A 13,097-nucleotide genomic window follows, 5' to 3' on the forward strand; every position below is an offset into this window, starting at 1 on the left:
AACATGGTGCACTATTTATTTACCACATTCAACATTATTCAAATAGTTAAGTGAACACATTTCTTATTAACTTTACAATATGTCACTGACTTTAAGATCAGATGGTATTACCAGATAATGAGTCAAAGTGTTGAAGATTAATTGTACATTAGTTACATCTTGGAATTCACTGTGCATGCCAAGCCATGGAAACAAATACAACACATTTGGCGGGCCATTCGCTTTATCTTTGAAGGTAACATCCAGCCATCCTATTCAAGGCAGCATCCATGCTTTGATATGACAGGCTCTCTATGGCTTTCTTGGTGCGGGCTCTACTGAGTGAGCCCACTTCAATGGCATGCTGGTGGCAGTCTATGACACTCTGACAGCTGAAGAGTGTTAACTCAGTATAGTTTGCACTGGGCCATCCTTCCTGAAAGTCATGTGACTCTGGCATGAGGAAATCCCATCCTAAAAATGTACGGTCCAAGGCATTTTCAAAAATACAAGTATCTCATTTTTGAGGGACAACCCAAAAAAGTTCTGGAGTGTTCCAGTGAAGTTTTGGGAGCCCATTTTAAATCATTCTGAATGGTTGTCTGTAACAGGGTTATGCCAAACGGGTTTTTAGTCACCTCCTTTTGGTAAAACAGAATACTATGGCCTTTTGTATCAACGCATGCCATGTGGACACAGAATGGGCAAAACCATTTAATACACCAGAACCTAATTTTCTGGACTACGACTCTCTCAACTGAAGTAGTATGGGGGAACCTGAGCAGCGCAATTTATAATTAAAAGCTCCGAATTTCAGTATGGTGAAGGATTTATTACGGGAATTCCTGAAACGAATTTAATTCGTGTAATCAATTCCCTTAAAAGAACCCTTAGACAGGACCTGATGGTATGCTGAATTCTTTTATTAAAAATACTTTAGTAAGCATTGGTATACTTCTCAAACAGGCGATATTGCATCTTCTTGTTGAGGACTGATCAACAACCCTTTCTTTGTAAGCGGTAACAAGGATGATTCAGGGTCTTATAGATCAATAGCTATGCATGACATGGCTTTGAACACCTTTTGTAGACTTATATTATGAAGCTTACAGGGGATAGGTGAGGACCGATCCTGAAGCTAGCTTTTGCCCTGAAGGAAGCACCCCCAGCAAAGTTTGTCCTGTGTACTGTGGTATGCCTCACAGACGTGACACTGCAGAGCGACTTCTACGACTTCTTTGTTGACATCTGACCGGTATTCAACAGGGCATATTGGGGGTGATTGTGGCTTTCAACGAGACGCACAGATGTACAAGTCTCAATTGACTTCAAAATTAATGGAAGGTTCCCCTGGTTATTGAACACAGGTAGGGGGAAAGTACTGCAGAAAGAAAAGGGACCTGTGATTTGTACTTAGCTCAATGAGGTCAAGGATACTGACTAGGGCAAGACAATATAAGGGCAAAGCTAGTTTCTAGGAGGTCCTAGAGTAATCACATCATAATGTAATAGCAATGTAAATATCAAGCACTTTCAATCTTTGTATATCCAGAAAAATAATCAAATCTAACAGGTAAACAAATCCACAAGAAATGTAAGCAGTATAAACACAATTTATTAAAATACCTCCCTGTCAGGGTTACAATCTAAAATAAAATACAATAAAAATATATTCACATAAGTGAACAAATCTACATTAAAAAAGTCAAAGGACAAAAGTCGACGCTGCGTTTCGGTGTTTGTTTGCAATATTTACACCTTCTTCAGGACACTTTGACAGCTCAAAAATAATCTAGGATTTAAACAACATTTTTTTAGATATATATTCATTCAGCACATAATCTTTAATACATATACAGTGTTTACTATCCATTCTGGTGTACATTTCGCCCTATAATTAATTCTACCTGTTATTTTTACAAAACGTTCTTGCATGAGGACCTCCATTGAATCTCAACCTTGGGTATGTTGTTATATAATGACGATAAAACCCTTTTTTTAGACATTCAGATGGTGATGTAGAAATCTTCACACTTAAGGAAAATTTATTTAAATTAAAATGAGAGTGGATACCTGATATTTCGAAGTTTCTCTTTTAACCATTTAGAAGACTTCTAAAGATAACCGGATGTCTGTATAGCATCTGTTCCTTCTGTTTATATAGTACCTTAATGAAGGAAATTGATAACATTTGAATGAGGATCGCTATAATCATCCTTCTTTTAGTGCAGTCTCAATTTAATTCTTATGAGATTACCTGTTATCAATTCACGGCATAGGATAAAGAACACGGAGGAGCCACCGGTCTTTTCTCTCAGGTTAAATCTAGAGGGGATAGCCTTAGGTCCTTTCCTGAATTTAGGATCCCTGTAAAGTAGGACACATGTGTGTAACAGGACTACATGATAAGCCTTACTGATTAAACGAGATTATATACTCATATAGATTATAATAAAGTCTTCAGGCGACAACAATATAACTCGTCTCTGAGTAACGACTTCCGGGTGACGGGACCGGCGATTCAAGGAAAACAAGCCAAACTATTCATCCTAAGTATAATCTTTGTCGCCCGTTGTAGGTATAAACCCCCCGAAAGTCTAGCAACAAAATTAGGATGAATATATACTTTTTAATATAAAAGTAAATTGGCATATTTTTCCACTTCCGGGTTAATGAGGGAAGAGGCAGCATATAAGCAGACCTCGCATTTCGGAAATTACTTATCCGGATGACCCGCAACACGGAGGAGCAGGGAGGCCGACCACAACTTTGAAGGTATGCGAACTGAGGAACGTTAGAATCGTTAATGATGCAAGACCCTTGGGTTACAGAACGCTGCCCCTGGTGTTAAATTTGTGATAAGGAACAGGCTATAGTTAAACTGTGGAGCCTCATTTTCAACTGGCGAGATAAACAGCAACAGAGTAAGCCTTATTTTAAAGTTGGCTTTCACAAAATATTGTCAGACTAAACCCAGGGATATGTTTTTAGTATAAGAACAACTTTAGTGAGAACATATCCCAGGGTCTCCATATGAATTCTATAAAATTGGGAATATTTAGACATGAAACCCACCTAGTTTTAAGTTAAACATCAACCAATAAGTCTGGAGAAAACAGCGTAATAAGCTCCTTTAATGTAAACATTAATAGTCTTAACAGTATGATACTTAAAAAACGTTCCCTTCATTTTAATAGGTGATGAAATACAATCAACAAAATAAACACAGCGGTATGACAGTGGATATATAGCTGTGGTAAGTGGGGGACCCACTCTGTGGTTTTTAATCAGTAAGGCTTATCATGTAGTCCTGTTACACACATGTGTCCTACTTTACAGGGATCCTAAATTCAGGAAAGGACCTAAGGCTATCCCCTCTAGATTTAACCTGAGAGAAAAGTCCGGTGGCTCCTCCGTGTTCTTTATCCTATGCCGTGAATTGATAACAGGTAATCTCATAAGAATTAAATTGAGACTGCACTAAAAGAAGGATGATTATAGCGATCCTCATTAAAATTGTATCAATTTCCTTCATTAAGGTACTATATAAACAGAAGGAACAGATGCTATACAGACATCCGGTTATCTTTAGAAGTCTTCTAAATGGTTAAAAGAGAAACTTCGAAATATCAGGTATCCACTCTCATTTTAATTTAAATAAATTTTCCTTAAGTGTGAGGATTTCTACTTCACCATCTGAATGTCTAAAGAAAGGGTTTTATCGTCATTATATAACAACATACCCAAGGTTGAGATTCAATGGAGGTCCTCATGCAAGAACGTTTTGTAAAAATAACAGGTAGAATGAATTATAGGGCGAAATGTACACCAGAATGGATAGTAAACACTGTATATGTATTAAAGATTATGTGCTGAATGAATATATATCTAAAAAAATGTTGTTTAAATCCTAGATTATTTTTGAGCTGTCAAAGTGTCCTGAAGAAGGTGTAAATATTGCAAACAAACACCGAAACGCAGCGTCGACCTTTGTCCTTTGACTTTTTTAATGTAGATTTGTTCACTTATGTGAATATATTTTTATTGTATTTTATTTTAGATTGTAACCCTGACAGGGAGGTATTTTAATAAATTGTGTTTATACTGCTTACATTTCTGGTGGATTTGTTTACCTGTTAGATTTGATTATTTTTCTGGATATACAAAGATGGAAAGTGCTTGATATTTACATTGCTATTACATTATGATGTGATTACTCTAGGACCTCCTAGAAACTAGCTTTGCCCTTATATTGTCTTGCCCTAGTCAGTATCCTTGACCTCATTGAGCTAAGTACAAATCACAGGTCCCTTTTCTTTCTGCAAGTCTCAATTGAACCAGCTTGAATGATTGCACTGTTCAGCGGCCACCTTGGTAAGGAGGGCTCAATAATGCACACAATTGAATGGCTCAGTAATGGATAAGATTGAAATATCAAATGACCTTTCGCAAAGCTATGTCTTGGACTCTTTATTATTTGCACAATTTCTTTCTGATTTACCTAAGGCATGTTCTGCGATTCATACACTGCCTCCTGAAAGCCATAGCTGCGGCTGGCTCAGATAAGCGCGGTGGTGCGGGCGGGGTGGGAGGGGTATGAAGTTGACAGACAGCGGAATAGGTATGATTAAAGAAATAAATAATACCTATTCTGTCGTCTGTCAGCTTCCCCCCTGCCGTGCCCTGCCCCACTGCGCTAACCTGGGCCACCCTCTGCTGGATAGCCATTTGAATGTGGTGGTGTATGACAACAACTTGGTTTCCTTAGAGCACACTGCGGTCAGCCTTCCATAGCAATTACATGTCCTCTCCGACTGCTGCAAAGCTAATTCAACCCTTGACCACCAAGATGCGATGTTTGGAAGGTTGGCGTCTTCCTTTATATACAGGTTGGACATATGTAATCTTGATATATTCCCCAATATAGCTATCTAGAGTGCTTTTTAGGAGTAAAGTAATTTGGAATGCTCGTTTGGAATGGGTAACAGGGAGCGCATTGGCAGCTATGAAAGACCTGTTGTATGTTCATTGTATTGTAGCCTTTCATTGCGACCAGTGATTTAAGCATTCAAATAGAAAGTTGTCCCTTCTGGTGTGTATGGTATGTCCCTCTCATCCTATGTTTTTCACATGATTTTATGTATTACTGGAGGGATGTTGGAAACTGGTCCTTTGCTTACCTTTATGCACTGATGAAAGAGGGAAATAGAGTGCCTGGCCCTGCATGAGGTGAGACTGTGCATGATGAGAAGCCCTTCATGTTCCTTGGAGTGAGGAACACTCAGATAGGCTTGACGGTCTGGAGAGTGAAGCCAGGAGCTACCTGTGCTGTCAGGGTATCTCCCGGCCTTTAAGAGGGTTGCTCTGCTAGCCACAAACACTTTATATATACGAGCACTACAGAGTTTTCTGTCAGCCTGCGGCTGCTCACGCTAGACCAGGGAAGCCACATTGTCACTTAGGCGGGAGCTTCACTGGCACAGAAGTCTGCAACTTCCAAAGGCAAATCACACCCCAGAGGGCCACAACAGCTACAAATGTGATTCCACTAGACATGACCTATCACCTTTTCAGTGATTCTTGTTCCAAAGAGAGGTTGCTACTGAGGCCTCAGCAGTGAGAAACTGCCACTGCGGAGAGCAGGGACATGAGCTGCACCCGCTGCGCATCTAAATATGCAACGGCCATTGGGCAGGTAAAGCAGGCTTAACCTGCAAACAAAACAAGAGACTAAAAGTGTGCACAGGAATCTAGTACAAGGATGTAAGACTTTTTTCCTGAGTGAAGGACTTGGTGACAACTGTTGAACTGAGTTGCATATCTTACCTGTGGGGTAAGTAGACGTGATCTACTTCTATGCCTAATTAATGTTCATTCCTGCATTACTGTGTCTGTTGACTGACTGTTGATTTCAGAGCTCTTGTCCCCACATTTCCTCTCTGAGAAGTCTTTGACTGCTCGCTTTCACTACCCTGACAGTCAAGTGCGAAAGGGTTGTACCTGTCCCAGTTTTCAGAGTCCCTCAAAAACTGACCTCAGGACATCAGTGACAAATGACATCAACCACCACAGTTGGAACCCAATATCCTTTCAGTGCCAGGTGATCTCCTAAACAGTGTCTGACAGACCCATCCCAAAAAATTCCCATCAGCAACATTTTCATTTTTTATTGGGCAACTGAGTTTTCTTAATTTGTATCTATTTAGAAAGAACCTTACTCTAATTAAAGTATGGTTACCTTTTATGGACATACGGTTGTGTGGAGACTTGTTATCTCCTTGAACCTTCCAAAGCTTACAGAAGTACTGTCAACTCATTTAGAAAAATAGACTAGCAGGCAGGTCTATTTAGTTTTTTGGGAGCTTGTAAAACACAGACTGCAATGGCCTCTAGGCCATGGTGGTAATCGCCAAGCAAGCCTGTGACATGACCTCAGGGCTAGCTGGGTACACGAAGAAGCGGGCCCTCAAATTTTCTTAACTGACAGAAAGGTGTTGAGAATGAGTATGTCTTATTGCTGATGGTTCCATGGTTTGAGGTTTAGCCATCAAAGGGTCAGGTCCCAGAACTAAGAAATGTATTCTGGAATGGTGAGCCAGAGGTTATCATAAGATCAACATTCTCTCTGTAATGTTTAGGGAATATGTTTTTCGGACACAGAGGATGTAGTGGTGACTGAAGTGGCATTTGGAGCCCTGGAAGAGAATCGTGAAGTTGATTCTGGATTTTGCAGAGTTCCAGTAAAGCCACTGTTGGGTTCACAGGATAGGTATGGACATTTTCATTAGAATTTTCCAATGGCGTTTTGAGCTTCCTGAATCACATGAACCTAGAATTAGAGTAGTCCAACTCAAAATGTTTATTTTCAGTCTGCACTGGCATGCATGTTGATACTGAGGTCATGATTCAGGAGGACACCGCGGTTACTGGCTGTGCATTGGTGTCCACACATAGAGAGATGGGCAGGAGTAGAAGGAGTAGAATTCACTATCAAATGTAGCCACAGCGTGAGAATTTCAGTTCTGCTGCCATTTATTTCTCTCTCCTTTCCCACCATTCCTCCAGTTGGATGGGTATTTTAAGTTATCATGGTGGTGAAAATGGGTTTCCCCGAGGCATGCCGGGGGTTAAATAGGTGGGCTTTCAGCTCAAGGTTCATTCACATTTTTTTTTAAAGAAAAGATAGATCTAACACATTTTATGATGTGTAGTATGCAGCAGAAGTGTTAATTGAGTGTGCCATTAGGTTGTTTGCCAGCCATGTCAAACGCAGAAAGCAAAACCCCTTACAGTAGCTTACAGGTAGTGCAATCTTGGTACAAAAGGATGGTCCATGTGCATGGAGGAGATCATAGTGGAGGATAGGTGGCGTAAATACACAATCAGTGGATGTAAGAACAATCATAATTAATAAAACTGACAGTCCTCATTCGTTCCTTATCTGCTCAACGCTTTCTTCTCTCTTTTTCTCTGCCTTGTCGCACCAGTCCTTCTCAAGGTTGTTGACTCCCCGTATCAATCCCATCTTATGCTTTATGGACTTATCAAGGCTTACCATGCACTTGAGAAAGCTTTTAGCATCCTGTACTGTAAAGGGAAAGTCTATTGACAAAAACCTCTGAAAGACTTCAGGATCAGCATCTAAATCCAATATATTTTTTAGGTTTTCCTTCATTGAAAACAACTCTTTACTACCATCCTTGAATATGTCCCACAGTAGGCGTCCTTCAAAGTCTTCACTGGTTCCAATCTGTTGCTCATCCTCAATACACTGGAGAATCCAGCTCAGGCGACATGGCCACTGATTGGACAAAACAACCCACGCAGCAACGGATTTAGGAGTTAGTGTTTTTGACAAGACACGGTTCAAGACCAGAAGGTGGATGGTGACTGGGATTGTGTTGACTATTCTTCTCATATGAGCAATGCTGTCTGGGATGTATTCATGGAGATGCTCCTGATCGCTGTACAGCGCATGGAAGGCATCCTGGATGTACCTTCCAGGGCTGGGTGATATTCCACTTTCTTCTTCTTTTTCCGTTTCATCCTCTTCCGCCAATTCATCTCTCAGCAGCTTGGCAGACTCTGCTATGCCTGTCTTGGTTCCCCTGTTCACATCATTTCTACAGGGCCAATCAATTAGGTCTTCAGTTCCTTGCACTGCCTTCCGTAGGAGCTGCAGTTTGTTTTTGGTGCCCAAGGGGGGCACCGAAAAGGGTAGGGTTACAGTTCTGTTCAAAAACATGTAGCCGTTGTCAGCCATTCCTTTCATGGAGCAGGCTTTTTCCAAGCAATTTACAATGATACTGGGGTCCACGACTAGAATGGAGATAAATGGGGCGCTTCTGTCTGAAAGAAGGGTGTTCATGGCATCGAGAACCCCAACTACCTTGTCCGGAGCACACAACTCTAAGCTGGTGATCTGTAAGACTATCCGTATCTTCTGCTTCTGAAATATTTCCAAGCACTTTACTAAGTTTGTGATCACTTCAATCTCCTTCTTCACCTCGCTCATGAAACCCATCTGCGTGCTAAATTTTTGGCTGTTTATCATCCTCTCGATCTTCTTTTTCTGGCTAATGACCACATTTTTCCCTACTTTAAAAACAGTCATGAGCATACCTGAGCCTGAAATAATGGCAGCCGTGCTCCCGAGAACCGTGTAAAGATTTCTGGGCTCCTCCTCATTTTCCTGATGGGTCCAAACCGGCACAAAGAGGAGAACTATTCCCACCACGAAGACCACAACGACGAGACATAGTTTAACACAAAATGCCTTTTTGCACACCCACTCTTTTCCATCCAAATCTGGGGCACGCTTAGGCGGGTTGCCCACTGCATTATAAAGCCCTATTGGCAGTGCCCCAAAGTGACTTCGAACACGGTCACAAAGTGTGGTGACCAACCCTGCCCAAAGTCGGTCACTTCCAGCATACTGCCAGGCACTGAATGGTACAAACACAAACTGGATGTTCTTCCGTTCAATAGTCCTGTCTGTGATCAGAGGTTTGTAGAACAGCAGATGCCACAGAAGCCAGAGGAACCCCAGGCCTTCCGACCTCCTTGGCTTCTCGCGAGATACGTTGAATACTTTCTCTTCGATTCGAGATGCTTCTTCTCTCATACATTCTAAAAATACAAAAGAAAAGAATGAGATGCTTATAAAATCTTACCCGCTTGTTTGACTATTATGGTAGATCCCCTGTGTTGTAGTTCTAAACATTTATTGTACACAATGAGAAAAAGTTCACCTTTTTGTTTTTTAGTTTGCACACTAAGGGCCTCATTATGAGTGGCTGTGTTTTGATGGGGATATAATGTAAATTATAAACCCGGCCATTATGACCTCCCCCCTTCCTCCCCGAAGCTCTGGGTTCTTTTCAGGAAGATTTTCACCTTTCTGCCGATAAAACTAATACATTATCTGCCTGCTTCCACTACCAGCTGTTCGATGAAAGGGATATGGAGGAGGGGGTGGAAGAGGGGTGTTAGGACTCCACTGGACTGACCACAGCTGCATCCACTTCAGCTTCAGAAGAACCACGACCCACCACCACCCGCAACAGGCTCCGCGCAGAAGCTGGAACAAGATCACCGACGACCAGCTCACCGCCTGCCTCAGCCAGAACCCCCCCGACAGCACAACGGACCCCAACGTAGCAGCCCGCAACCTCACACAGTGGATCACCACCTGCGCAGACTACCTCGCACCACTGAAGACCCCTCCCAGCAGACCAGGCAGCAAGAAAGCTTTCTGGTTCACCGAGGAACTCAAGAACTCCAAGAAAAACTGCCGCACCCTCGAGAAAGCATGGAGCAACGACCAGACCACAGACAACATTACTGCCCTCAAGCACGCCACCCGCAAACACCACCAGCTGATCCGCACCACCAAGAAGACAGCATTCAAGGACCGACTGGACAACAACGCCCACAACAGCAAGGAACTCTTCAACATCGTCAAAGAGCTCTCCAACCCCAACGCCGGAAACAACGACATCACTCCCTCGCAAGGCCTCTGCGACTCCCTCGCCTCATTCTTCCACAGCAAGATCAGCGTAATACACAACAGCTTCCACGCACAGACCACGCTCCCCACCACCGAGCCAACGCCCCCCACCACCACCCTCCGCGCCTGGACTCCGATCAGCACCGAGGACACCGCCCGCGTGATGAACACCATCCACTCCGGATCGCCAACCGACCCCTGCCCCCACCACGTCTTCAACAAAGCTGACTCCATCATCGCACCCAAACTCCGGGACATCATCAACACCTCCTTCAACACCGCCACCTTCCCGGAGAGCTGGAAGCACGCCGAACTCAGCGCCCTGCTGAAGAAACCAACGGCGGACCCCACCGACCTGAAGAACTACCGTCCCATCTCGCTCCTCCCTTTTCCCGCCAAGGTCATCGAGAAGACCGTCAACAGTCAACTGACCGCCATCCTCGAGACGAACGGATCCCTCGACCACTCGCAGTCTGGCTTCCGTGCAAACCACAGCACCGAGACCGCCCTCATCGCAGCCACAGATGACATCAGATCCCTGCTCAACAACGGGGAAACAGCGGCCCTCATCCTCCTGGACCTCTCCGCGGCCTTCGACACGGTCTACCACCGCACTCTGGTGCAGCGTCTCAACAACATCGGAATCCAAGAGAAGGCACTGGAATGGATCATCTCGTTCCTCACCGGAAGAACCCAGAGGGTCCGCCTGCCCCCGTTCAGATCCGAGGCCACCGAAGTCATCTGCGGCGTACCACAAGGATCATCACTCAGCCCCACCCTCTTCAATGTCTACATGAGTCCCCTCGCAGCCATCGCACGCCAACACAACCTCAACATCATCTACTACGCCGACGACACCCAGCTGATCCTCTCCCTCACAAACGACCCAGCCACCGCCAGAACCAGCCTACACGAAGGGATGAAAAACGTCGCCGAATGGATGAAGAACAGCCGCCTGAAACTGAACTCAGACAAGACGGAAATCCTCATCCTGGGATCATCCCCCTCCGCCTGGGACGACTCCTGGTGGCCCCATGCCCTGAGCACCGCTCCCAAGCCAACAGACCACGCTCGCAACCTGGGCTTCATCTTGGACTCCTCCCTCTCGATGACCAGACAAGTCAACGCCGTCTCGTCGTCGTGTTTCAACACCCTGCGGATGCTTCGAAAGATCTTCCGGTGGATCCCCACCGAAACCAGGAAGACGGTCACCCAGGCACTCGTCACCAGCCATCTGGACTACGGGAACACCCTCTACGCCGGAACCACAGCCAAACTTCAGAAAAGACTCCAACGAATCCAGAACGCCTCCGCACGACTCATCCTGGACATCCCCCAACACAGCCACATCTCCGGACACCTGAGAGTCCTGCACTGGCTTCCCGTCTGTAAGAGGATCAAGTTCAGACTCCTCACCCACGCGCACAAGGCTCTCCACGACCTGGGCCCCAGGTACCTCAACAACCGCCTGACCTTCTACACCCCCACCCGCCAGCTACGCTCCACCAGCCCTCGCCGCCGTCCCACGCATCCGCAGATTTACCACCGGAGGAAGATCCTTCTCCTACCTGGCAGCCAAGACTTGGAACTCCCTCCCCACCCACCTTCGTCTGACCCAGGACCACCTTTCCTTCAGGAAGCAACTCAAGACCTGGCTCTTTGAGCGGTAGCAGACACCCCCCCCCCCCCAAGCGCCTTGAGACCCCTCCGGGTGAGTAGCACGCTATACAAATGCTATGATTGATTGATTGGTTGATGAAGGGCATACTTGCGCGTATCCAGGGGTGTATTATCTGCTCCCCCCTGCAAAGCTGAGGAGGGCAGGTGCAGTGCCTAATTTCTAAAATATGAAATCCAGGTGCTCAGATTTTCGTAGGAGGCCTCGCCCACTTTACCAGCTCCACCCACTGGCTCCACCTACCAGGTTGCCTAAACCCCGAACATTGGCATTTATGTAAAACACCTATATTAGTCAACATGGATTGTACATGCTTCATTACTTTCTTTTTAGTTTTTTGTCCATGATGCGCTTTCTAGAAAGTACAGCAAGTCTGCCAAAAACAACAGACAGCCTTGCCAATTACCAAGCATCAGGGGGCATGTGTGTATGTGAATGTGCATGTGTGTGTGTAATGGCAATATTTTTAAGACACACATTGTGTTCTTAAATACCTCAAAATAATTAATCAAGACATCAATAAGATTCTAGGTAGGAATCCATTGCACTTTCCTCTCCGTCCCAGAATGAAGTAAGTTATTGTCGTTCCTGGAGGCCACAGCTACACCTGTAAACCTAGGAACGAGCCTGGCAGAGAGGAATGTGCAAGTGAAACAGTAAGGTTTGGGTAGGAAATACCATCCATGCTGAAAGCAGTCACTTTCATCTAAATTGCTAACTCCTGTGCATATTGCCAAAGGATAAGGACAGCCAGGAAAGTGGTATTACGTAAAATGATGCCTCCCCCAAGCCCCCACACCTTTCCCGCAGAATGTGAAGCGAGCCCCCTGAGTCTCCCATATTTCACAGATATTCATTGGCCTTCGGCGGAATGTGGTCATTCTGAAAGGTTTGGGGGCACTTAAGAGTTGGGCCTACCACAGGAGCCTGTGTTGCCTTTGAGCCACGAACGTATTCTGTTTCTTTTCATATTGCAACATGGTCTGATTGTATTCAGCTTCTATTTCCGCTTTTGTTTTCGCAATACTGCTTGAGCTTGGTAGTGCTGCAGGATGCTGCATGGTGTACTCTGTTACGATAATGCGCTCTGCATTGCTTCTGTAGTCGCCAGTAGGCAGGTGCCTATTTGAGCGCCATTCACATGTTTTATGTCAAATATTTAAAATAAAGTCACTAATCCTTGTGTTGCCTTCCAGATAAAGGTAAGGTCATCTAGAGCAGCCATTTTCCTTGCTGCCAAGAAGATGCCAAGAAGGTGGCGGTTAGTTGTCAGGACCTGGAAACTGACTGAAATCATGGCTGCGACGAGAGACGGCCGGGCGTCGAGGACAGTGACGGGGACCAGTTGAGTGGGATGTGGGTGGGTGGCAGTGGGACTCGGGACTGGGACTCTCTCTGTGCACTGCCGGCTGCGCAGCTGCCCAGCTTTAT

General features: G+C 44.8%; 1 protein-coding gene across 1 annotated transcript in view; it reads right to left on the reverse strand.

Moving 5' to 3' along the window:
* Nucleotides 1-7,302: 7,302 nt before the first annotated feature.
* The window catches only part of NKPD1 (NTPase KAP family P-loop domain containing 1), a 138,227-nt gene continuing 132,432 nt past the window's right edge, over nucleotides 7,303-13,097 (reverse strand). The window contains exon 4 of the mRNA XM_078662193.1: nucleotides 7,303-9,108. Within this exon, the coding sequence (XP_078518319.1) occupies nucleotides 7,406-9,108 (1,703 nt within the window). The 3' untranslated portion in view covers nucleotides 7,303-7,405. The remainder of the gene's footprint in view (nucleotides 9,109-13,097) is intronic.

The sequence above is a fragment of the Lissotriton helveticus genome, chromosome 9 (assembly GCF_964261635.1).
Source record: "Lissotriton helveticus chromosome 9, aLisHel1.1, whole genome shotgun sequence".
NCBI classification, from domain to species: Eukaryota; Metazoa; Chordata; class Amphibia; order Caudata; family Salamandridae; genus Lissotriton; species Lissotriton helveticus.